The following is a 25,776-nucleotide window of genomic DNA, read 5'->3' as shown; positions in this document are numbered from 1 at the left end:
CCATTCCGAAATATCTAATACCGTCCTCCTCATTGGAGTTCTTGGTCTATTTAATTTAATTACTATGATACAGAATATTAGACACATTGCACTTGCAAAATTTCTGAATTCAGTCATGAGTTTGGTTTGGTTTTGTTCTGCTTTGCTTTAGAGTGCAAAACACAACTGGGGTCATACACGCACAAGTCAAAACTATAGAATATGAAGACAGAGAGGAGTTAAAAAACAACTGTACGTAATGGAAGGCAGCTAAAAACAGGCACTTGAAAAAAGGGCTAAGAAAGATACCATATAGAAATGGAGGTACAAAACTAAAACGCGGTTGAATGAGACGGCAAACCCAAGCAGGAGCATAAACGGTTTAAAAATGGGCATTCCAGCAGGAAGTGGCGGACAGTTAAAACTTGGACGCAATGTCTACAAAGTGGTGGGGTAGTTCCACTTAGCAAATGACAATGGCTAAAAAGTCATTGCCCAATACGCAAACTACCGTATTTACTCGAATCTAAGCCGCACTTTTTTTCCGGTTTTTGTAATCCAAAAAACCGCCTGCGGCTTAGAATCGAGTGCAAAGCAAGCGGAAGTTCTGAAAAATGTTGGTAGGTGCCGCCACAACTAACTTCTGCCGTCGAATATATGTAGCGCTACACAGACATGCTTTGTAGGTACAAAGATAAATACTGGCGCCAAAACCTCTGCGTCAGTAAATAAATTTAAAAAAAAGGTGGAAGACGAGCTTTTTTTTTTCTCCGCCCCGAGTTTAGATCACTGCATTTTCATACATTATCCAACGAAGTAAATACAAATTCCGTATTGTTCATCTTCGAATGTATTAGAATTTCAATGTACTACGAAAATCCGACTGGCAAGACTGTTTGGGATGTTTCTGAATTTTTTCCTACCTGTGAGAAGAGATGGTTGCTAATAGTAACCTGATGAAATGTGAATCACAAGCAGTATTCTCTTCACCATTCACCATAAGAATAATACGAATATAAACATTTTGCCATGTGTTCTTCCATGTTTGTTGCTATCTCATTTAAATCCTGTCTGCCTAATAAACTACGAAACTAGAGTGAGACAACAGCAAACGCGGAAGAATACACTTATCGTGTCATGTTTATATTCGTATTATTCTTAGCCTAATAGTGATACAGTCAGAAATGAACCACGGCAACTGACTAGATTTTTAAATCTAAGATGACTCTAATTTCTGTGCAGAATTTGATGTACTAAAGAAGCGGCCGCAAAGATTTTCAAACGGAGAAAAATTTTCGCGTAACTCTCGTTCAGAACATGTTCTATCATACGCAGCCTATTATTTGGTTCTTGTTTATCATTCTCAAAGAAAGCAGCAGTGTAAGTAACAACAAATAGCAGTCTCTTGACATTGCTTCGCTAATGAGACGATTCGCCTCTTTTTAGTTGTAAGCGGCGGTAGTGCGCACAAAAGCAAGCCATGCCGCGAACGGCGACAGGCCGTAAACACGCACTATCAGAATGCGATAAACAATGCATGACACAGTACAGTGATGCATTTTCAGCTTAGAGTGACGTAAACACCTATACAGAGAAAACGGCATTTATCAGATCAAACAAAATAAGCAATCGATTCAAACCAGACGAAGCACGTGAAAAAGGAAGGGTACCCGTATAAATACGGACGGAGCGCCTGACGCATAGCAATGGCTACCTGGTAAAGCTTACGACTCGAACCAAACTACTGTAGCTGTATCGTCATTCATTCGACCTAAATTGTGTCTCATATTACAATGGACCAACTTTGTTTCGATTTGGAGGTGCGGTCTAAAACTTTTCTCTCCCCTTGAATTTCGAGTCTCAAATTTCAGGTGCGGCTTAGATTCGGGAAATCTTTTTTTCCTTTGTTTCGAGTCTCATTTTTCAGGTGCGGCTTAGATTCGGGTGCGGCTTAGATTCGGGTAAATACGGTAGTTAAAATGACCTCCGGTGGGAGGGCCAAGAGGAGGTCCTCCAACTTGCTGGGAGAGGTGTTGGTTGGTTGATTGGGGTTTAAGGGACCAAACAGCAAGGTCATCAGTCCCTTGTGTCAAAGGTGGTCTATTCAGATGGATTTACATCTCAGAAGAGTCATAATGATAAAAGGTAAAAGGCAGAAAGATGTAAAAGTGCAGTCGTGTGCTGGGAGAGGCTTAAAACCCGGAGATTATTTCCGTGAAGGGAGGACCATTGGCGATGCCAAAGGGACACCACCTCTTGACAGATGGCAACACAGAGATCGGAGGGAACATAGTTATTCGCGGGCTGAGGTACAAGGACTGTAGCCTTGGCAGCACACTCTTTTCCAGGCAGACCTACATGACCAGGAACCCACAGAAACATCACACTGGCTCCACCAAGAGTGAGCATGTGACAGATTTTCTGGACCCACCGCACTAAGGGGTGGGTGGTGTACAGGGCACATAGACTTTGAAGGACACTGAGTGAGTCTGAATAGAGGACACATTTGAAAAGACTGTGTCGCTGGATGTACTTCGTGGCGTAATAGAAGTCCAAGAGCTCGGCTGTAAATACTGAGCAGTGTGCTGGAAGCAGATATCGAAAGACACGGGTGCCAATGACGAAGGCACATCCAACTCCATGGTCAGTCCGAGAGCCATCAGTGTATACAAAGGCACTATCACGAAGTTCCACGCAAAGGTCATGAAACTGAAGGCGATAGACTGAGGCTGGAGTAGTGTCCTTAGGAAGCGAATGAAGGCCAATGTTAAAATGGGTCGCTTCACAAAGCCAAGGTGGTGAAGGGTTCACACCCAATAAGAAATTTGCAGGTAGTGTGAAGTTAAACTGCTGTAGCAAGTACCGAAAGCGGACTCGAAGACGTAACAGAGAAGAGGGACGCGGCCCATACTGACGATCAAAGGAATCATCAAAGAAGGAGGCATCAGATGGGTGGCCAGCATAGCAGACACACAGCACACATACCTGCCGAGGAAGAAGTCACGGCAGTAGGTCAGTGGTGGTTCAGCAGCTCCAGCATTCAGACTCTCAACTGAGGTAGTGTAAAAGGGGCCTGTGGCCATACAGATGCCACGTTGGTGGATAATGTTGAGATGGCATAAGAGGGATGGGCATGTAGATGGATAAAGCACCCATAGTCGAGTTCCAAACAGACAAGGGACTGGTACAAACGGAGGAGGGTGGTTCAATCGGCATCCCGGGAAGTACCATTAAGGACACGTAGGACATTGAGGAACTGCATACAGTGGGCTACCAGGTAAGACACATGGGAAGACCAAGAGTGTTTCCTATCAAGTATGAGCCCCAGAAATTTCGTAGTTTCAACGAACGGAAAGGCAACAGGGCCAAAATGTAAAGATGGTGAGAGAAACCACTTGTGTCGCCAGAAATTCATACAAACGGTTTTGTCAGTGGAAAGCAAAAGCCATTGTTGATGCTCCAGGAGTAAAGACGATCAAGACATCGCTGAAGACACCGCTCAGTGAGACAGATCAGTGAAGAACTGCAATAGATGACAAAATCAATCAACAGAAAGGGAGCCAAAGATGCCCAGCGGGAGACAGGCCATAATAGGATTAATGATGATAGCAAAGAGGACGACACTCAGGACAAACCCACACGCACCTTGAAAACTTGATCCTTTAAAAATTCCTGAAGGAAACAGAAGGTGGCCACGGAAGCCCCCACGTGTAAAGAGTACAGAGGATGCCAGTTCTCCAGCAGGTGTTGTAGGCTTTCTCCAAATCGAAAAACACAGCCACAGTCTGAGATTTCCGCAGAAAACCATTCATGACATGGGTGGACAAAGTAACGAAATGGTCAAATGCAGAACGCCATGCTCAAAATCCACACTGTGCATTTGTCAGTAAACTGTGATACTCAAGCCCATACCAGCCAGGCATGAATCATACGTTCAATCACCTTGCAAACACAGCTGGTAAGAGAGATGGGGCAGTAGCTAGAAGAAAGTTTTTTGTTCTTACCGGGCTTAGGTATGGGTATGATGGTGGCTTCATGGCAGCATCCAGGAAATGTGCCCTCTGCCCACATGCGGTTGTATGTGTTAAGCAGAAAACATCTGAATGTGGATGGTGTCTGGCCCTGGGGCAGAGGATCGGGATGAACTGAGAGCAGGATCTAGCTCCCTCATAGTAAAGATGGTATTGTAGCACTCACGATTTGGAGAAGAGAAGGGTATTGCCCAAGCCTCCTCCGCTTGTTTCCGATGGAGGAAGGCGGAGCGATAGTGGGAAGAGCTTGAAACTTCCGCAAAATTGTGGCCCAAGGTGTTGAAGATAGTAATGGGGTCCATGATAACATCGTTTGCTATTGTCAGGCCGGAAATTGGGGAATGGATCTTGGTCCCAGAGAGCTGTCGGAGGATGGCCCACACCACAGAGGAAGGAGTGGAACTGTTAAAAGAACTAGTGAATGAAATCCAGCTAGCTCTTTTGCTATCTCAAAGAACGTGACAACATTTTGCATACATCTGTTCATAATGAATGCACTTTGTCTTCGTAGAATAATGGTTAAAAACACGGAAAGCATGTCTCCGTGTGCAAACTGCATCGCAGCAGGCCTCAGTCTACCAAGGGACTGGGACACGACATGGTAAAGAGGAAATGCAAGGAATGGAACGTTCTGCAGCAGTAATAACATTTCTGAGATATTCCACCTGGTCATCACACTTGGGGAAATCTTGTTCTTTGAAGGTCGCCAGGGAGGAGTAAAGCTGCTAGTCAGCCTTAATAAGCTGCCATTTCGGCGTGCACGTGGATGGGGTAGAAGAGGATAAGTTGGTTAAGGAGGTCAGCCAAAAGGGCGCCTCTCTGACAGGTCCCCAAAGGACATGATACGAATTAAAGTCACCAAGTAGCAAAAATGGGGGAGGTAGCTGCCTAATACGCTGAAGGGAGTCTGCCCTGTTGACATCGAATGACAGAGGGACATAAATGGTACAGAGGGAAAAAGTCAGGTGGGGAAGGAAAAGGCGAACTGCAACAGCTCAAAAACTGGTAGTAAGGGAGATGGGCTGACTGTGAAATTCATTGCGTATGAGCAGCATGACACCCCCACAAGATGGAATGTTGACTTCATGGGGAAGGTCAGGTAATCTGAAAGCTCAAAGCAGTCGTGAGGGCACAATTGCATTACCTGAAGGCGGAGTACAAGGGTATGCCGCAATACTGAAAGCAGCCGTAAATTCTCTTTTGGGACCGAAGGATGTGAACGCTCCATTGGAGGACAGTGATGATGAGGAAGAGCTGCAGGGGTGTCACCTCCGTGGCTGCCGAATGACAGCCTGTGAAGAGTCTGCTAAAAGGCAGACGCAGGAGGATCCTGCTCCATGGAGTCCACAGAAGCATTGGCTTGTTTGTGCAGCCTGTCTGAGGAGTCCAACGCTGAAAACCAGTTGGTGGTGCGCACAGGAGATACGGAGGCCGCCCGGGCTAAGGTACCACCTGGCGACACCGTCAAAGAGGATCTTTGAGGTGCCGAAGTAGAATACCGTTTGCCTTTGGTGGACTTCTTCAAACCTTTCTGGTTAGAGGAAGACTCTGGTGAGGTTTGGCTGGAGGGATAGAGGAAGTTTACACAGGAGTACTACTCCTGCCCATTCCGGCCTACTAGTTGTGTAGCTGGTGGCTTCGCCCCTTGAGGTGAGAGTTTGTTGCACAGCTCGACGGGGGGATGGCGATGTTACCTTAAGAATGGACGATTTCACAAACTGAATTTGACGCCACATGTCTGCGTGGCCATGTCCTTCATGGGGCGAGGGGTAACAAGAACAGAACTACAGGTGCCAGATGGGAGAACACAGGGTTTACGACTAGCCAGTAACTTGCGAGCGTGGGTAAGGCACTCTTTTCTTTACCTGGATCTCTTGGACAGCCCACTCATCAAGATACACAGGACAATCCCGAGAGTAGGCGGCATGGCTGCCATTGCAGTTGATACAGTGGGGAGGAGGAGGCAGACAATCACCCTCGTATATATCCCTAGCACAGGTTACATATTTGGCAGGGTGTCAACAAGATGTTCTAGTATGGTTGAAACGATGACTCTGGTAGCAGCGCATCGGGTTCAGAATATATGGCTGGACGATGATAATTTTGTAGCCTGCGCTTGGACGACAGCGCCACTGTATCACAGGTGAGGAACAGAGTGGGGGTGGGCACTAAGAAGGAATCTACCTTTTTCATTACACGATGGATGGCAATGACACCCTAATCAGAGAGGTAAGATTGGATTTTGGCCTCAGTTAGACCGTCGAGCAGCCTGGTGTAAATTACACCACGGAACGAATTCAAAGCTCTATGGACCTCGACACAAACAGAGTAGCTATGGACAAGCGAGGCAGCAAGCAGTTGTCGTGCTTGAGAATCAGAATTAGTCTCCAAAAGCAAAGTGCCATTCCTTAAATGAGAGCAGGATTTCAGAGGGCCAGCAATTGCATCAACACCTTTCTGGATGATAAATGGACTTACTGTGGCGAAGGACTGTCCGGCTTCAGTACGTAAGACTACAAGGAAGCATGGTGGAGCAGGAAGGATCTTGGAATCTTTAGCTTCATTACGTTTACGTTTTGTAGAAGTTGATTGGGAAGACGATTCATTGCAAGGAAATTCCCATGATTGCCACTGTCTCTGATAGCGCTCTCCTTTTAACTGGGGGCTCCCTTCACAAGGGGGCACACCTGCCTTAGATGATTGTTCACACCTCGGGTCACACCTCCCAAACAACAGACCAATCAGCAATTTGGAAAAGTTGCAGCTCAGGCAGTCTTCCCTCCCTGGGCCTGGCTTGTACCAGGTGGTAGTGCAAACCCTAGCTGATGACCCATAGCTGGAAATTACGCATTACCCAATCACCTGTTACACATCAGATGAGTAGGCCAGCCTTCAGGAGCACACAGGGAGCAAGAAGAAAAAGAGGAACCTCAAATGCCAAAGCGGAGGAACGAAAGGAAAAGGGAAACAAAGAAAGGAAAAGGGAGTGAAAAACTGTGAGATTCTTCTCACGTCAGCAACAGACAATGATGAATATTCACAATAACATCCCAGACGTGTTCCCCTAGGGAGCGGAAAAAGAATAGCAAGAGGGTAGACATGCAGCACGGAAGGGAAAAAATGCTGCAAAGGCTGGGGCCTCATGGTAGCCAAGCACAAACCCACCAAAGGGTGATCCCCCTGGGGTTCCAGTCATGAGTGTTCTACTTTATCAAAACAATTATCACTATGGTCATATACTCTTTTCATCATGCAAAACCACTTTTTGCATGTATATTCTAGCAAGTCAACATGTGAAATGTTCTACATTACAGTAACTCATTTTCTGTGGACATCATCGTGAATTTCAATGAGGCCACACACACACAAAACATCATATAGCTCTGTGAGCGTAATGAATAAATTTGTATCTGAACAGTCATACGAGATTGTATGATTACCCATGAAATAGGAAGTTGCTGAGGAGCAGACAAGTACACTGGTAAATGGACAATAACAATTGTGTGTGTATTTGGACAGCAATAACAGTAACTATATGGCATACCATTAAGCATGCCAGAAAATAAATTCTGTTATGACCGAATTACATGTTAACCTATAAATACATGAAACTGTGAATAAAATCCACAACTTACCTAAAAAAGGGATACTTCAGAATTCACAACCTAACATATTACAGTAAGGAACTGTCAACTACTAACACAACTAATGCTATTCTTATTGAGGAAATTCTAACTGGCTAATATGTTTTAATCTCTGTAGACGCAACATCCGAAGAATAAAATATGCCTTGCAAGTAATTATATAAGTATTTTTAATCAACATATTTTTATTAATTATATTCCTTTACCATTTATGATTTTTAGAATTTTACGCTGAGATTTATTTTCTAATAAGATTTTGTTGTTCAGGGACTACATTGATGTTTGACACGGTCTCACTGACAATCAAATTTGTCTTCCCCTTCAAGGCATTTATGAAGAAGAATATCAAAAAATCGGTGGAAGGAGAAGCGTATGCATCAGAAGACAACCACAGTAGAAATATGTCTCAACACAATCAGAACAAAAAGCATGTGATCTAGAAGTAAAGTGTAATTCTGTAAGTGTTTACTACTTTGTGACTAAAAACAGAAGAACATTTTAGTATAAATGTCCACCGATAAGCAAGATTCGTACGACTAAGAAACAATGTATAATTATTACCTGGTCTAAAGACGTGTTTACAAAACATTACTGACAAAGCAGCTTTTGCTAATAACGCTACTGAAAATACAGTTGTCCAAATTTGGAGAATGTTGAAAAGTCTTATCTCTAACTTTGATGAAACCGTACCTTGAACAAGGAACTGAACTGAATTAGTTGCCTTCAGAGCCTCTATTTTTCCTAAGGGAATATAAAAGACAATCAGACGAATGGAAAGAGCTACCAACCAAAACATAATGAAGGTGTTTCTGTTGTTGGAGACATGATCTGAATGACAACTACTATGTGCAGTACATGAAAAAGATTAGTATACAAAGAAAATGAATTTACAGAAATCACTTATCCAAGGTGCAACACAAATCATAGTGAAGATACATAGTAAGTTTTATTAATCAACTTAAGTAGTTGATGGCATATGCATATATGAACAAGTGTTTTTCAGGGTATGTTTATTTGCATTTGATTTTAGAGATGGAATTTAGAATCTAATATGTGCGTAGTACCTGTTAAAGACAGTTTGCTGTATTTGGTCATTTTCTTATCATTCTAGTGACTTTTGGTCACTTTGCAGAGTTCTGTAAACTGGATGCATATATTTAGAAGCATTATAACTTACTATCCTTTTCTGTATGCCCTCATTTCATTGAATAACTTTTTCCACCCTACTTTTTCTGGATTATTAGCAACAGCGCACAACTGTAAGCTATCTGTTCACAACAAAAAAGGGTAATTTTTACTTTATTCATATTGTTCTTAAGCACCTTAGAAGATCAGCTTGTCACTCATTAACTATTTCAATTTAATGTCACAGTTCAGTAAGCCACACAAGCTATTATTAGCCACATCAAAATTCACAACAGTCAACATAACTACATATCATCATGACTATCAGCTAAGATTGACTGACACTGAATATTACATCATAATTATTAAACTCTGTCTGATGGATGACACTATAACTGTGCTGATTAAAAACTTGTAAGCACCTGAAAACTGCTTTGTTTGTGATGCCTAAATACAGATGCGACTAGTACATAAATTACAAAAATGGTAAAATATTACATGATTACAGTTTAGATGTTAACATAAAGAGAGACAAAATGAAAGTTTCAATGGTACAATACACAGCAAACTAAATTTGTTTAACCAATAACCATATTATTAGAAACTGACAAAAAGAGGTACAATTTTACTAGAGGGAAGTTTCAATGTGCATAGGATTTCCCAGAGTTTGCCACACATTTCCTGTAAAGTGAAAGTTCTTAATTCGGATACTAAATCAACTAATAGGTTATTTTCATTTCAGGCAACAGAAAAATCAGGTCTGCAAAATTAAAACACTGGTTCTTAGAAATAATAACTACTTAAGATTAGAACATTCTAGGACATGAAAACTTTGAATACAAATAACTTCTGAAATATTAAGTTTTCAGAAAAAGGAAAATGTCTGCTTCAAAGAGGAGAATAGGACTATCAAATATGTTATGTTAAACCCAAAACCAACAATTTTTAGAAGGAAAGAATTTTGACTGTTGGTGAAGAGTATGAAAAAGTTGAAAAACAGGGAACCTCTTGCTTCTGAGCCAAAATCACAGTTCTAGACTGTGGATGTGACAAAGGGTAGAGTACACACAGAATACTGTGGCCAGCAGATGCACAGACAGCAGTGCACACATGGGGAGAGTGGTAGTGGTGGGGGCTGCAGGTAGGTGCTGTTAGGGAAATGCCAAGCACTGGCGGGGGAGTGCCATGCTCAACTGAAGTCTACACTCACATTTTTTGTAAATATTGAGTGAAGCTCCTCCACACCCACACTTGCACAGTGACCATTCAAAAACATCTGTTGCTTCTGCTTTGGTTAGAATCTAAAAAGAATTCTGCCAAAAATGCAGTGATTTATTTTCACCTGGCTTGTTACCCAATTGTAACTTTCACAGAAGTGTTACAATTGGCAAGTTTTGAATGAAACCTACACATTTCTGTTGTTGCCGTGTTAAAATTTGCTTCTTTTTCCACAATGTAGTGGAGTTTACACCGTCTCATCTCACTAACATGTTGTGCAGACACAACTGCGAGAGAACTCTGAAACAGTGGTTTATTAAATTTATTAAGTGAGGAATTGAGGAAAAGTACGGTCAGTATCTTATTAAACAGCACATCCTCAGTATGAAATAAATGTTTAATGTCTTCACTTATATTGTTCCAAAATCCTTAGCATTCCTTGTTTTACCAGATATCAATGGCCCTTAAAAATTACATACTTTCATCGAAAAAGTCTGTAGTTAGTGGAATAACATGGCAAATAATGAAGTTTTGTATAATAACAATGCGGTAAAATACTCTCCTCTTTCCGTGTTATCATTTGCCAAAAACTCATTTTGATATCTCGAAAGGTTTATTAAATATGAGGAATGTTGTGAATATTTCAGTCTGGTTTTATCGCTGGTGTGGCGCAATCGTAAATGAGTGTGCTACGTCAGATCAATTTTCTGGGGACGTGACAGAGACCTCCACCCAAGTCTAAAGAAAAATTCAATATGCTACCTAAATTTCATATGCAGTAACACATTATAATATGCACCAAACACAAAATTATAGTGACCCTTACTTTTCCTTGCTAGCTTTTTCAAATTTCGCACAATGTCTTACTTCCATGTAAATATCAAAATGACTATGACCGTTAACGAAATGGTGGGCACATCATAATGAATAAGTAAAACAAAAATTGATTTTTTTTTTTTTTTTTTAACCGTATAGTTTCCGTGACTTTGTCTGAGAAAGACTGCAGGGCATGTACCTAAATTCTGTCATCGCCGAAAGGCTGGTGGCAGACAGTGTCGGCCTTCCCTTCTGAACAAACAAATGAACTTGCCCAGCACTTTGGACAAAAGTTGGTCACTGTGCATTGGCCATAGTACCCAGTGGAGACTAATAACGATTCTTAAGTACCCTGGCAACCACTATCAGTATCCTGTAGCAGTAGTCATAGCAGATGCCATGGTAACATTAATCCAGTTTGTAACATTTAATTTACAAGCCTACAGGAAAGAATTGATGGAGGAGCAATTTGTCCGAATACTTTTTGATTCGTAGTTTAAACAGGAGTTTTCTTAATGAGACAAGCTGAGAGAGCTTCAGAGAATTTAATGATGGAAGGGCAGGGATTTGTGCACAAAGAGGATGGTTCCACTTGCATACAGTCATTAATCCCTCAAAATTGAACCTCTAGCAATCTCATTTTTAATATTTTGACAGAAATTTAAAATCCTAGTATACTCGTGCAACTTAAGAACAGACCTTAAAAAAAAAAGTAAAACCCTGCTCATATCTGTTTCAGAACTCGTAGTTAAGTTTTCGACCACTAGAGACCATCTGGCCCCACATTTGTAGCCTAGCTGTCTAATTTTGGTTGAGCTGGTTGCCACTTGACAGTGTACTTACTGTGTGTAGCTTTGGATATTCTATGACCAAATCTGTACTCTGTATTGTTGTTTAGGCAATGCTTTCAGAAAAGACTGTCTATAGTGATCCTGAGTTTAAGACTGAATTCAGTGGCTCAGAAAGTGAACAAGAAAGTGATGTTACTTCATTAGAGACAAAATGATGACAGCTTGTCAGCTGAGTGACAAGTGCCCAACTGCCGGCTTCTCCAAGATTTACGTTAATAGGACACCATTGTGAAATACTTCAAGTTTGAGAAAATTTTCATCAAAGTCCCGTGCGCGAGTATACTCAGGATTTTATTACTGGTGATCTTCAAAATTTTGTAACTCATTATTTTTAGATTTAAAAGTTATCTATATATGTCTATAAGTTATGAATATAATAGAGGGAAACATTCCACGTGGGAGAAATATATCTAAAAACAATGATGATGTAACTTACCAAGCGAAAGTGTTGGCATGTTGATAGACACACAATCAAACAGAAACACACACACAAAATTCAAGCTTTCGCAACCAAAGGTTGCTTCGTTAGGGAAGAGGGAAGGCGAGGGAAAGACAAAAGGATGTGGGTTTTAAGGGAGAGGGTAAGGAGTCATTCCAATCCCGGGAGCGGAAAGACTTACCATAGGGGGAAGAAAGGACAGGTATATATATATATATATATATATATATTTAAAAAGAAAGATGAGAGACTTACCAAACAAAAGCGCTGGCAGGTCGATAGACACACAAACAAACACAAACATTCACACAAAATCCTAGCTTTCGCAACCAACGGTTGCCTCGTCAGGATAGAGGCAACCGTTGGTTGCGAAAGCTAGGATTTTGTGTGTATGTTTGTGTTTGTTTGTGTGTCTATCGACCTGCCAGCGCTTTTGTTTGGTAAGTCTCACATCTTTCTTTTTAAATATATTTTTCCCACGTGGAATGTTTTTCACTATTATATTAATATATATATATATATATATACACACACACACACACACACACACACACACACACACACACACACACACACACACACACACACACACACACATAAACAGACACAAACAGACATTTGTAAAGGCAAAGAGTTTCGGCAGAGATGTCAGTCGGGGCAGAAGTACAGAGGCAAAGATGTTGTTGAATGACAGGTGAGGTATGAGCGGCAGCAAATTGAAATTAGCGGAGGTTGAGGCCTGGTGGGTAACGCGAAGAGAGGATATACTGAAGGGCAAGTTCCCATCTCCGGAGTAGTGACAGGTTGGTGTTAGTGGGAAGTATCCAGATAACCCGGACGGTGTAACACTGTGCCAAGATGTGCCGGCCGTGCACCAAGGCATGTTTAGCCACAGGGTGGTCCTCATTACCAACAAACAATGTCTGCCTGTGTCCATTCATGCAAATGGACAGTTTGTTGCTGGTCATTCCCACATAGAAAGCTTCACAGTGTAGGCAGGTCAGTTGGTAAATCACGTGGGTGCTTCCACACGTGGCTCTGCCTTTGATCGTGTACACCTTCCGGGTTACAGGACTGGAGTAGGTGGTGGTGGGAGGGTGCATGGGACAGGTTTTACACTGGTGGCAGTTACAAGGGTACGTAAGTAATGTCATTCATTATAGGATTTTTTCATTAATAAAAAATATTACTTTGTGGAACATAATTTGAAAAAAAATCAGTAGGTTCAGGGGTTAACGTTGAGGTCTCACTTCTGTTAGCAGCCATGGAGTTGATGCGCGAGTGTCCCACAATGTCACGAGAATGTTCCCCATGTTTTTGATAAGGTAGTTATTTGAGATTTGATCAGCATACAGCATCTTATAGAGTAGTGCTTCCAGCGCCATAAAAGGCCAGACTATGGCTAAAGTGGCAACACTCCAAACAAACTGTAGCTACTGTGCCCAACATTAAAAATGCACAGCCCTTAAACCCCCTTTACACTGGAGCAAATGCAAATGAACATTAACAAATGCACGTTTACCACTGTACATTACCATTCTCTTGTCACTGAACAAGTGATTGCAATTGCGAAAATGGATGAGAACACAAAATCATGAACAAAGCCCATGAACGCTGCATTACTGTCTTTTGGGACTAATAATCAACAAAAGTAGGTAAGATAGCAGACGACAGCTTTGTGTACTAGCACTGAAGTGGAGAGGATCCAAACTTCTTTCGATGGTTTGCTAAAAGGCCAAAAACACAAGCAAATACAACTGAATGAGCAAACAAGTGAATGCGAACCAAACATAATGGAATGCCATTTGCAATGCACACCTAACATTTACACCAGAGCGAATATTTTTTCATTGTTGTACATTCATTTGTGTTTTCTTCACTGTAAAGCGGGCTTTAATCATTTTAGGGGCCATTGAAATCGATGTTCCCTTGTTGATGATAGAAGATATGTCCTAGCAGCCTGAGGGAGGCATCTGAAGGCAAGTTTCATCACCAATCACACATCTGAAGGTGAGTGTGATTTAGTGCAGAGGCACTTTATTTTATGGTGGCACTTCATTACTGACAGGTGATCGGGAGTTTTGTTTTTCCAAGTACTTAGAAGGTATTCCAAATGTAGATTTATAGAGTAGGTAATTATTCGTGGGAATAATGGTTGTCACAAGGCTTGTTAAACTGCAAATTAACAATGTATTTTTGAATGAAATGCTTTTGTTTAGCTGAAATTTCTGATTACACTGCAAGATGTTAGTTGGAGCAGCATCTTAAATAAATAGTATATCAAGTCCACTGTGTATGTGGTCCAGTGTACATATGAACTACAGAAGGAAAAAGTAATACCTGCCTAAGCAACACCAGAGGAATTGTTGCCTGGGCAACAAGGATTTATCGACACTACCAGATCAAGGACAGGCACAAGGCACCAGGCAACCAACGAACTGGTTTCTCCACTACTATGGTTTTATCAAGATGCAATCATTACTATGCTATCATTACAGATGTCATAGAAATTCAGAAGCACAAAAATGATTAACAGGAAGGGAGAACTGAAATTAGACACACTGACAGCCTTACTGTTAAATAAAGTAAACAGCCCAACTATCCCACTACAAGCTCCAAAATACACGTAGGTGCAACTCCACAATCTGATCATGTCACCAACCGACTGTTGTGTGGATACATATGAACATTTCAGTTTGCTGAGCTTGTTTAGTTTTGTACTGCCATTGAAGCCTTTACAACATTGAATGTTTATAGCACTGGAAGACAAAAATTTTGGCAGAGAAATATGCCGTGGACCACAACCTAATGTAGATAAAAAGAAAAAACACAAAGGACACGAATTCCAGCCATGAAAGCCTGCATCATCTTAAGATTTGTTTAAGGCATATCATTCTGTGACCACAGTCTGTTATTAACGAAACAAAGTAGTAATTAGTTTCTGTTGTTTATCTACCTAAACTCAACCAGTGAAAACAATTTAAGAAACACAAAAGTCAAGGTTTGTTTCAATACCTGATAACAATTCAATGAAGTTTACTTTACTACGCATATGCAAAGTCTATCTATTCAGTACCTCCTCATTAGTTATGTGATCTACCCACATAATCTTCAGCATTCTTCCATAGCACCACATTTCAAAATCTTCCATTTTCTTCTTGTCTAAACTGTTTATCGTCCACGTGCTACACTCCACACAAATACTTATAGAAAAAGACTTCCCGACACTTAAATCTATATTCGAAGTTAACAAATTGTTCTTCTTCTGAAACGCTTTCCGTGCCAGAGCCTGTCTACATCTTATATCCTCTCTACTTCTACCATCATCAGTTATTTTGCTCCCCAAATAGCTCTTGATATTCATACAGTTGCTCCTAATTTCTCCAAAGTCTCTAATTTTCTTGTAGGCAGCATCTATCTTACCCCTAGTGATATATGCTCCCTACATCCTTACATTTGTCCTTTAGCCATTCCTGCTTAGCCATTCTGCAGTTGCTGTCAATCTCACTTTTTAGACTTTTATATTCCTTTTGATCTGCTTCATTTTATTTCCTCCTTTCATTAATAAAATAAAATAAATATTTGAATAAAATCTTCTAGGTTTTCAAGCCACATCAATTCGAATAAAATACTCCAGCTTTCGATAGCTCTCTCTGCCATTGTCATATGGAGTAAAAACCACTGATTGATGGGGCTGATACAGTTTTCCGCTTATATAGCCATGATTGCAGCCACTGGTACCAATCAGAGAAGGACAAACCGACGTGTGTATGGAAGGAGAGTTGGGCTGCTCATAGCAACTATATTGGCATCTCACTGGATCCTGGCTCAGGGGTAAGCACAACTGCAGAGAAATTATTTCAAGAACTTAATAATCATGCAACTACACCGATTTTTCTGGGAAATGGACACCGAACTGTAGCCACAGTTGGGAATAGCAGGAAGCCAAACAGAATGGCAACATATACTGAAGAGTCAGAGAAATTAGTACACCTGCCTAATATCTTGTATAGCCCTCTCGAGCACACAGAAGTGCCGCAACACGATGTGACATGGATTTGACTAATGTCTGAAGTAGTGCTGGAGGGAACTGACACCATGAATCCTGGGCTGTCCATAAATATGAATGGTGGAATCATCTTCGGTACCAATGGATGACAAACATACACTGAAACACCAAAGAAACTGGTATACACATACGTATTTCAATACAGAGTTATGTAAACAGGTAGAATACGGCACTGTGGTTGGCAACACCTATATAAGACAGCAAGTGTTTGGCACATTTGTTCAATTGGTTACTGCTACTACAATGGCAGGTTATCAAGATTTAAGTGAACCTGAATGTGGTGTTACAGTCGGCGCACAAATGAGATAGCAATGAAGTGGGGATTTTCCCATAAGACCATTTCACGAGTGTACCATGAATATCAGGAATCCGGTAAAACATAAAATCTTCAACATTGCCGCAGCCGCAAAAAGATCTTGCAAGAATGGGACCAACAACAACTGAAGAGAATCTTCCAATGTGACAGAAGTGCAACCTTTCTGCAAACTGCTGCAGATTTCAATGTCGGGCCACCAAGAACATCAGCGTATTAACCATTCAACGAAACAACATCGTTATGGGCTTTTGGAGCCAGAGGCCCACTCATGTTACTTTGTTGACTGCACGACAAAAGGATTTACGCTTTGCCAGGGCCTGTCAATGCCGACATTGGACTGTTGAGGACTGGAAACATGTACCCCAGTAGGACAAGTCTCGTTTCAAATTGTATCGAGCAGATGGATGTGTGCCTGTATGGAGGGAGACACAATAATGGTGTGTGGCGTGTGCAGTTGGAGTGATATGGGACTCCTGATGCATCTAGATATGACTCTGACAGATGAAACATACTTAAACTTACTGCCTGATTACCTGCATCCATTCACGTCCATTGTGCATTTCGACGGACTTGGGCAATTTCAGCAGAACAATGCGACACCCCACACATCCGGAATTGCTACAGAGTGGCTCCAGGAACACTCTTCTGAGTTCGAAGACTTCCGCTGGCCACCAACCTCCTCAGACATGAACATTACTGAGTGTATCTGGGATGCCTTGCAATGTACTGTTCAGAAGATATCTCCAACTCCTTGTACTCTTACAGATTTATGGACAGCCCAGGATTCATGGTGTCAATTCCCTTCAGCACTACTTCAGACATTAGTCAAACCCATGTCACATTGTGTTGCGGCACTCCTGCATGCTCGAGGAGGCTATACAAGATATTAGGCAGCTGTACTAGTTTCTTTGGCTCTCCAGTGTATGTTGCCAATTAGATTTTGTAGAAAGATGTGCTTACATAAAGAATACGAAAGACAAGAAGATGATTTGCTTTAAATGAATTGTTGGTGAAGATTGTGAGTGTGCTGCAGTCACAAACTTTCGTTTTGTCAGCATGAAAGAAGGGAGAGGAAGATGCCACTCCACTATTTCGCATGGAAGATAGCAAAGTGAAGTCACAGGATGACGTAAATGATGCTGCTGGTACTATTCAAACAAAACTAAATAAATTAACATAACTTTCTGAGTATGGATGGAAAGAGTTGACAGAAATACTATGGCTCCCCTAAGATTTTCTTCTCAGCCCAGAATAATGAGACGACGTGTTCAATTAAAAGTGAAATCATAAGAACCATTTTGTATGAACTCTTACTCTATTCCACCAGCCAAGAAACATGCAGCTGACTAATAAATTAAGTGTTGTACCATATACAGGGTGTATACGTGGACAAGAAAAAAAAAAAATCCCAGGTTTTCCCGGATCTCCCAGAACACAACACACTTTTTCCGCAAATGAAAATACACTTCTTACAAGGTGAAAATACATTTTTCCAAGATAAGTGACGGTGTACTTTTCCTCGCAGCTGTAAAAACATCAACCTTTGAATGGTAAAGTTTTTACGTACCAGTGAGAACTTCCCGGCACTTTAAAAAATGAAACTCGGCAGGGGGGGAGGGGGGGGGGGGGGGGGGGGTGTGTGAACATATTCCGGAAAGATCTTTGATGTGCAGCAACATGTACACTGCCTATCTTCATATTACGATATGCTGCATATTTTTGTATTACAAAAGTAAATTCGAATTCCACCAAACACAGCACGTTAGTTTCCGAAGCATTGAAACAGAGATTGCAACATGCTATTGTAAGTCAATCACAGCAGATATTCAGAGCATAGGACATGTGATGTAGTCAGCCAACAGCAACATCACTGTTAAGTAGCATGAATGCACAAATAGGAAAATTTAATGGTTTAAATTAATGTACATAGTGTAGCTACAAGAAAAGCTAAGCCTTCACTTATAATACTGGTCTTTAAGATTAATATGCTACAAGAAAAGTTAAGCTTTCACATGAAAATAATGCTTTTCGAAGAACCATGCGCAATATTTTCCCGCGACCTCTTAGACATGGGTTCGTTTCAGCAGCACCAAGAAACACATTACTGCATGTGGGCAGCTACGATGACGTAGGAAGCCCATATGTTCATACACATATAGCATTAAGAGATCTTACATGATGTCATAAAAGAAATAGGACATAAGAGGATACTCCACGAGCATAGGAATTTCGTAAACCACACTAAAATGCATAATTCGACTTGAATGATGCATTTATATGTCCAGATTCACAACGAAGTAGGCCCCAACCTGATATTAAGCTTTTCAAAGTGCTTTTCGGGATGCAAATTTTCTTGGAGTACCAATACTATATTGTCTCATGTTTGATTCTTCATTATGGCATAATGCCATGTGTGCCAGAAGACGAAAATGTGCACTTGAAATTCAGTGAACACTTGATACTAGCCAATGGTGGGGAATGAAACACTTCGTTTCTTATAAATTGACTGCATCTGCAGAAAAGATTAATTAACATCACATTTACTTAGCAAATCGACAAAAATAACTTCATTGTTGTGTAAGGCTAATAGTGTTTGACTGCCAAAAACGTGGTAATGAAATAAAATCAGAAAACAAACTAATAACAGCCTTCCGTAATTATGTGAATGTATTTAAATCACTTGATAGCTCCCGGCCACAGAAATCAGTTTTGTTTTCATTTGACGTGTGAACTCTACACGAAGAGGAAATAGGACATCAGGAAACAGCAAAATAACTAAGTGTAAACTCATGTAACTGTCCCCCTCCCCACTAAAATCCAGACTTCTTGCACATGCACGAATCTGGCAGCTTGGGCGAGCCAGGAAAATTTTTCTGTGTAGCACGACTGCTTCTTGCTAGTGCTGCAGTTAAACTTCAAGTAGCCAGAACTGGGAGAAGTCACTGCACATATGGATCTCAACTGCGCATGTGCATGAGCCCGATGACAACTGCTCAACAGTTGTGACATCATGCTCATCAGAAGCAATTTGCTGTTATGAAGTTTTCCACAGTCTTTGTCCTAATGCCTATGACAAATTTGACTGTTTATCAGTTCTCACCAGTCAAAATTACAAAAATTTAACTGAAGACTAAAACAATTAAAAATTCCTGGAATTCTAGAATATTCCCAGGTTTTTCCCAGATTTCTCCCAGGTAAAAGAATTCCTGCATTTCCCGGCTGTCCCACAGCGTATACTGTTTTTACAAGTGGAAAGCACAAAGTGTTAAAATTAATGACTACCTTGTGATCCAGGTGCAGTAACCTCTCCGCATGCTCAGCATGATTGTTCTGTTGCCACATAGCTAATGTCAAAATGTGATAGTCATGAAACTGAGGCTGCTGACATGTTCACCGCTGGTTTGTGTGTGTGTGTGTATGCACATGAGCTGCAAGACCTGTGATGCCTGATGGGAGCAGGGCTACCACACTGCCACCTGCTGCTAACCACTAGCACTTCTGGGCAGGGAAGTTGTGTAAGCTGCTGCTTCGAAGCCCACCACTTTATTTCCCTGTGGCACGGTTGTCAGAGTGTGTGCCAGTCAAATAACGTACTGTGCCCACCACTTCAATGGTGGCTGAGTGCGTTATGATGGACCATGCATGTCCCAACGCATTCCCTGACCTGTACTGCATCTTGTCATCTTTTCTATGATACCCTTATGCTACAACCATCTACAGTGAAGTGTTTAAAAGTAGATCACAGTGAAATAGTGAATTATACAGTGCATTATGGAAGCACTTTGATATAGAAAGGGAATTTGCGATTACTGAAGTTGTTTTTAAACCATATTCTAATTTTATTGTAAACTTAATGATGCCAATTTTAGCATTCTTTTTTCTGATTTGACAATGTTATCTAAATAATGCATATTGCAATGATTTACTAATACTGTTAGATGAAATCTACATTTATCTTTTTCTACTATGATTGGCATATTGCTGCATGGTGTTTTCTATGCCTTTTGATCCCTCTTTTACAAGTAATTCACTTTCAAAAAATAATACTAATAATAAAATAAAAGAAGAAATCTGAAAAATTCCTGGCAAATATTTGAAACTCAATTATTGTGTCAAACAACTGCACCAATTGATGTGAGTCATGAGCCAGCAAACTTAAAGCTTTCAAAATACTGAATGCTTACATAGCAATAATTTACTTGGTTTACACAGAAGTGGCCTTTGTTTACTAATTACTATCTTTACAAGTGCTTATCTTTTTGATTATTTGTGTGTGGACACTGCTTTGAAGTCAGATTCAGTTCCTCATTTTTTCTTCTCTGGCTGTCTTCCATGGACAAGTCTTCTATGTATACGTTTTCTATCTATCTACCGACATTATATGTCTTTCTACTAATGAAAGTTATATTAAGTACATAATATATACATTAGTTACAAGCATGCCACCATGTTAATGATTGATTGATTGATCTTTCCAGAATGAAGTTACAAAGGTAAGAGATGAGGTAAAGCTGTGAGGACAGGTTGTGCTTCAGTAGCTCAATCGATAGAGTATTTTCCCATGAAAGTCTCAGTCTACCAAGCAGTTTTTATCTTCCAGGAGGACTGATTGATCTTTCCTGTTACCAGCACTCTTTCTTGGACGGCTTAAATGTTTCATTCACAGTTTGTTTTGAATTTCTTCCCTTTGATTTCACATATGCATGAAGAATCCAAAATCAAAAATTTAAGAGTTCCAGAGATTTAAGATTATCACTGCTGTGCCTCTTTCATCAGGAGAAAAGATACTGCCTCTGTGAGCTGCAACAATGTGTGGCTAAACCTCTCTGGTTACAACAGTCAAATAAAACGCTGCTCATTGTGGTTGCTGTTCAGAGCTGGCTAGTTGTTAAGAGAAAGGTGCCGTAATATGTGTTTGGATGTGAGCACAAATAATGTTTAGTGACAGCTTTAGTATAGGGAATGACATCCCAAAATGAATCATTTCGGAACGTAAGGTTCTGTTAGAACATCATGGCCTGATTTCGTTATTCCGATTTCATAACTGTCGATTACAAAGGCATTACTAAATGAATATTTGCATCTTAGTCTGTTGTACTTTCTGAAATTCATTCACCAGTAACTAAAGAATACTAATTAGGCAATAAGTCGTTGTTAAAAAGAAGATGCATTATTGGCAATTAAGTGAGGAGGAGGATATCTCAGAAATTTTAGAGTAGTCATGCAGGTTGTGTGTGTGTGTGTGTGTGTGTGTGTGTGTGAATTCCTAAGGGACCAAACTACTGAGGTGGTCGGTCCCTAAACTTACATGCTACTTAAACTAACTTATGCTAAGGAGAGAAAAACAACAACAACACCACACACACACACACACACACACACACGTATGTCTGAGGGAGGACTCTAACCTCCGGCAGGAGTGGCCGCACAATCCGTGACATGGTGCCCCAAATCACGCGGCTGCTCCATGCAGCAGAAGCATATGTACATACTTCTGGCTTCCAATATGCACAGATTCCAAAGACTATACTTCATATAAATTATAAAATACCACTTTAACATTATTTTGCAAACATTTTACTTTACCTGTATTACAAGGAGGTGCTTTAGCAGATCTGTAGACATCTGCTGTTTTACGTGTTATCTCTGGCAGCCCTTCAACAGATTTTGCAACATACTTGTATGGAAGGCTCCGAAGAGTCTCATTGAAGTAATTTTCATTGTATTTGCGTTCCAAGATATCAACAGTCTCAAATGCCTCAATGATCCTGAAAAATTTAAATCATGAAGTGTGATAAGTATACCACCAAACAGTATAATATCCTGAAACAACAACATCAACATCAACTTACAAACCCCTGGGCATGTAAATAATGAAAGAAAGCAGTCTTTACATGAAGTATACATCAATTTTGGTCACACTACAGCTCAAAGCTGAAAATTAAAGGTGGTATCAGGTGCAATTTAAGTTACAAAAGCTTCTGTAGCCACACAATGACTGTTGGAAGAAAGAGTAGAGTGGATAAAAGTGAGAAAGCAAGCCATAAGTTTTCAAGTTAAGTACTCAAACAATATTAGGATTTTTTCTTGCACTTTCAAATCTGACAATGCTTTTTATACATGAAAGAAACCATGTTGTGTTATACATTATGTGCATTTGCGTTTCATGAAGACCAATAATTGTGGATCCATTTTAAAACCAATCCAGTGTGGAGTTGTTATTTCTATCATTCATTCTTGAAATAATGCAAAAGTCTGAGAGAGCAGTGCATCGAGGCATACCACAATGCAGAAAACCTATTACAGATGAAGAATTAAATCCAATTCGCATCTGTGGTAGTTTCCTGGTGTATAAAGAGAATAAAGTAAACAAATCTGGGTGACAAATCACTTGGTATGAAGGGCACCCGCAGATGTGATGATACAATTCAACTGACAAAAACTGCAATAGCTGCATCAAAATGATTTATTAACATGTTGAGTCCAGAGCGGATTTTACAGGGTTTTCCACTGATGTGACAACCCGAAGGATTTATCTAAAACCAAAAACTGTTACTGAATACAACAAGGTATAAACTGCTATTCATTTTTCTGATCACGTGAATGCATATAGCAGTTCAGGGAGAAAGACAGTAAAATGGCATCAAAAGTTAGCCTTCAGTTTTATTTTGAACACCACTGCTGTAAATGTTTTATATGTATCCTACAAATTTCGAAACCATTAGCAGATGCACTCACGTGGCATTCACATGAAAAAACTCCAGTGAGGATTGATACATAAAGAAGAAAACTCAATGGACAAAATGGAAGGAAACGTGCATATAGTGCATAGATTTTGTTCTGAATGTTACTAGACAAACACAAATTTAACTAAACAGATGGTTATCTTTTGTAATATCTAAATCCCATCTAAACCCTACCTTTGTACTGAACGTTTTAAAAAACTTCATTAAAATTACATTTGCTTTTATCCTTGTTATTGCCGTTCCATGCACTGATGCGTCCAAGTGCACTGTCAGTCTGCACGGACTGTCTCTGTCCAAATGAAAAGTACACTGACTGTCTACACTGACTGACTTCGTCCAAGTGCACTGTCAGTCTGCACGGACTGTCTCTGTCCAAATGAAAAGTACACTGACTGTCTACACTGACTGACTTCGTCCAAATGAAAAGCACAATTTCAGGCCCAGGGGACAAACACCGCCCAAACCACGAGTCCACTGTCAGTCCCACAAGACATGTTAATCAGGATTAGTTTCATAACAAAGTTTTGTCTTCAGGTAACAAACTGTTGACCAAAGATGATACAATAAACATAATTAGAACCATCATAAAACAAAACACCAGACTGATAAAACTCTGACTGATATGTGACATACAGCCCTTTCAACACATGTTGTACTTAAAACCTTTATAGCGGTTAATAGTAGAATTTCCCTACCTTCCCGAAGATTCAACAGTAGTTGAATAACAACTGGCATCCTAAAAGTGCAATAGCCCCCATCTCAAAACAAGCTTACTGGATGTCTGTGGGACATCATCTCAGGCAGTGACCAGCTACACCAGTACCTGAGACAGAATAAGCTAGCACCATCCAAGCAAGATTGAACAGCGTGCACGTGCGGAAACCAGGAGAACTGATATAGCAAGCCAAGAGATGTGACAAGCAATAGCAAAGTCCCAAACTAAACAGATGGGAATGTGCAGGTACGTGCTACAAGATACAGAAACCCCTGTACAAACCAAAACACATGATATCAGCATTACAAGTAACCATAAGCTATTACAGTAATCTGACACAGGTATGCCATAGAAAGAGGATATAAACAGTGCCACGAAAAGGCATAGGCAGAGGGTAAACATGAAACTTCCTGGCAGATTAAAACTGTGTGCCCGACCGAGACTCGAACTCGGGCAAAGGTCCCGAGTTCGAGTCTCGGTCGGGCACACAGTTTTAATCTGCCAGGAAGTTTCATATCAGCGCACACTCCGCTGCAGAATGAAAATCTCATTCTGGAAACATCCCCCAGGCTGTGGCTAAACCAAGTCGATGCAATATCCTTTCTTTCAGGAGTGCTAGTTCTGCAAGGTTCGCAGGACAGCTTCTGTAAAGTTTGGAAGGTGGGAGACGAGATACTGGCAGAAGCAAAGCTGTGAGACTGGGCGTGAGTCGTGCTTCGGTAGCTCAGATGGTAGAGCACTTGCCCGCGAAAAGCAAAGGTCCCGAGTTCGAGTCTCGGTCGGGCACACAGTTTTAATCTGCCAGGAAGTTTCATATCAGCGCACACTCCGCTGCAGAGTGAAAATCTAATTCCAGAGGGTAAACATACTTGTAATGTGTCACCATCACCTTCCTTCCCCCATTACTCGTGTGTTTTGTGTAGCCAATCAAAATTTGCTAAAAGTGAATGGTGACAATTCTACCTGCCCATTAAGGGTAAACTTGGAGACAGTTTTAAGGCACCTCGTTATTTTCACCTCTTTGGTTAACGATTTACAATTTGCAGATTTTTGGAAACAAAAGTAATAGAACGTTCATCATCATGAAGGTGTGTAGTGAGTGCCATTTTGAGTCGTTCTTATCATAGTGTTCTTTAAATTTAAACATACACCTTCTCCCCATCTGACTAACATGTTTTACTGGGCAGCAGTCTAAAGAAATCCTATATGGACCCATACCATTGATGTCTCTGAGGCACCGAGATTCTTAGGTATGAAAACACCAGTATGCAGTCGTTTGACAACTCCTTGAGGCATTATACCAAGATATGAGATTATATTGTATTTCTTATGACCTTGTTACCGTTCAAGTGTTACAGTAATAAACTGTTGAATTTGGAACACTGCGGCCTCATAGCCAGACTTGTTCATTCTTTTCCTCATAGTTCTTTTATTGATGTTGTTAACAAACTCTGCATAGATAAGGAATTAAGTCATTCACTACATTTCCCATACCAATTATTACAATGCAAAGTTCATTAATAACAAGTATGAGGAAAAGAATGAATACGTCTGGTATAATGAGGCCACTCTTAAAAACTCTCAATTATTTTACTTTGATGCCGGAATGGGATCCTTATCGTAGGACATACCTATGCCTTGGTAGAATATTTGAAGGAACTGGCAAAGCATTGTGTGGCAAGAATGTTACAGCCAACTTATATATATCTCATAATAAAACTGTAAACCATCTTGTCTGTCCATCCGTCTGAACACACTAATCTCCAAAACTACTAGACATATTTTCATGGGGTTTCCACATGTAAGTTCAGCATACCTTAGGGCTTT

The 25,776-nt window shown here is 40.6% G+C and overlaps 1 protein-coding gene across 1 annotated transcript in view; it reads right to left on the bottom strand.

Annotated features, from left to right (window-relative positions):
* LOC126176842 (protein ELYS) overlaps window positions 1-25,776 on the bottom strand; it is a 320,594-nt gene that overhangs the window by 121,686 nt on the left and 173,132 nt on the right. The window contains exon 18 of the mRNA XM_049924028.1: window positions 22,075-22,256. Coding sequence (XP_049779985.1) covers window positions 22,075-22,256 — 182 coding nt within the window. The remainder of the gene's footprint in view (window positions 1-22,074; window positions 22,257-25,776) is intronic.

This window comes from Schistocerca cancellata, chromosome 3 (assembly GCF_023864275.1).
Source record: "Schistocerca cancellata isolate TAMUIC-IGC-003103 chromosome 3, iqSchCanc2.1, whole genome shotgun sequence".
NCBI lineage: Eukaryota > Metazoa > Arthropoda > Insecta > Orthoptera > Acrididae > Schistocerca > Schistocerca cancellata.
Note: the sequence above shows the minus strand (reverse complement) of the source record. Positions and strands in the feature narration are given on the sequence as shown.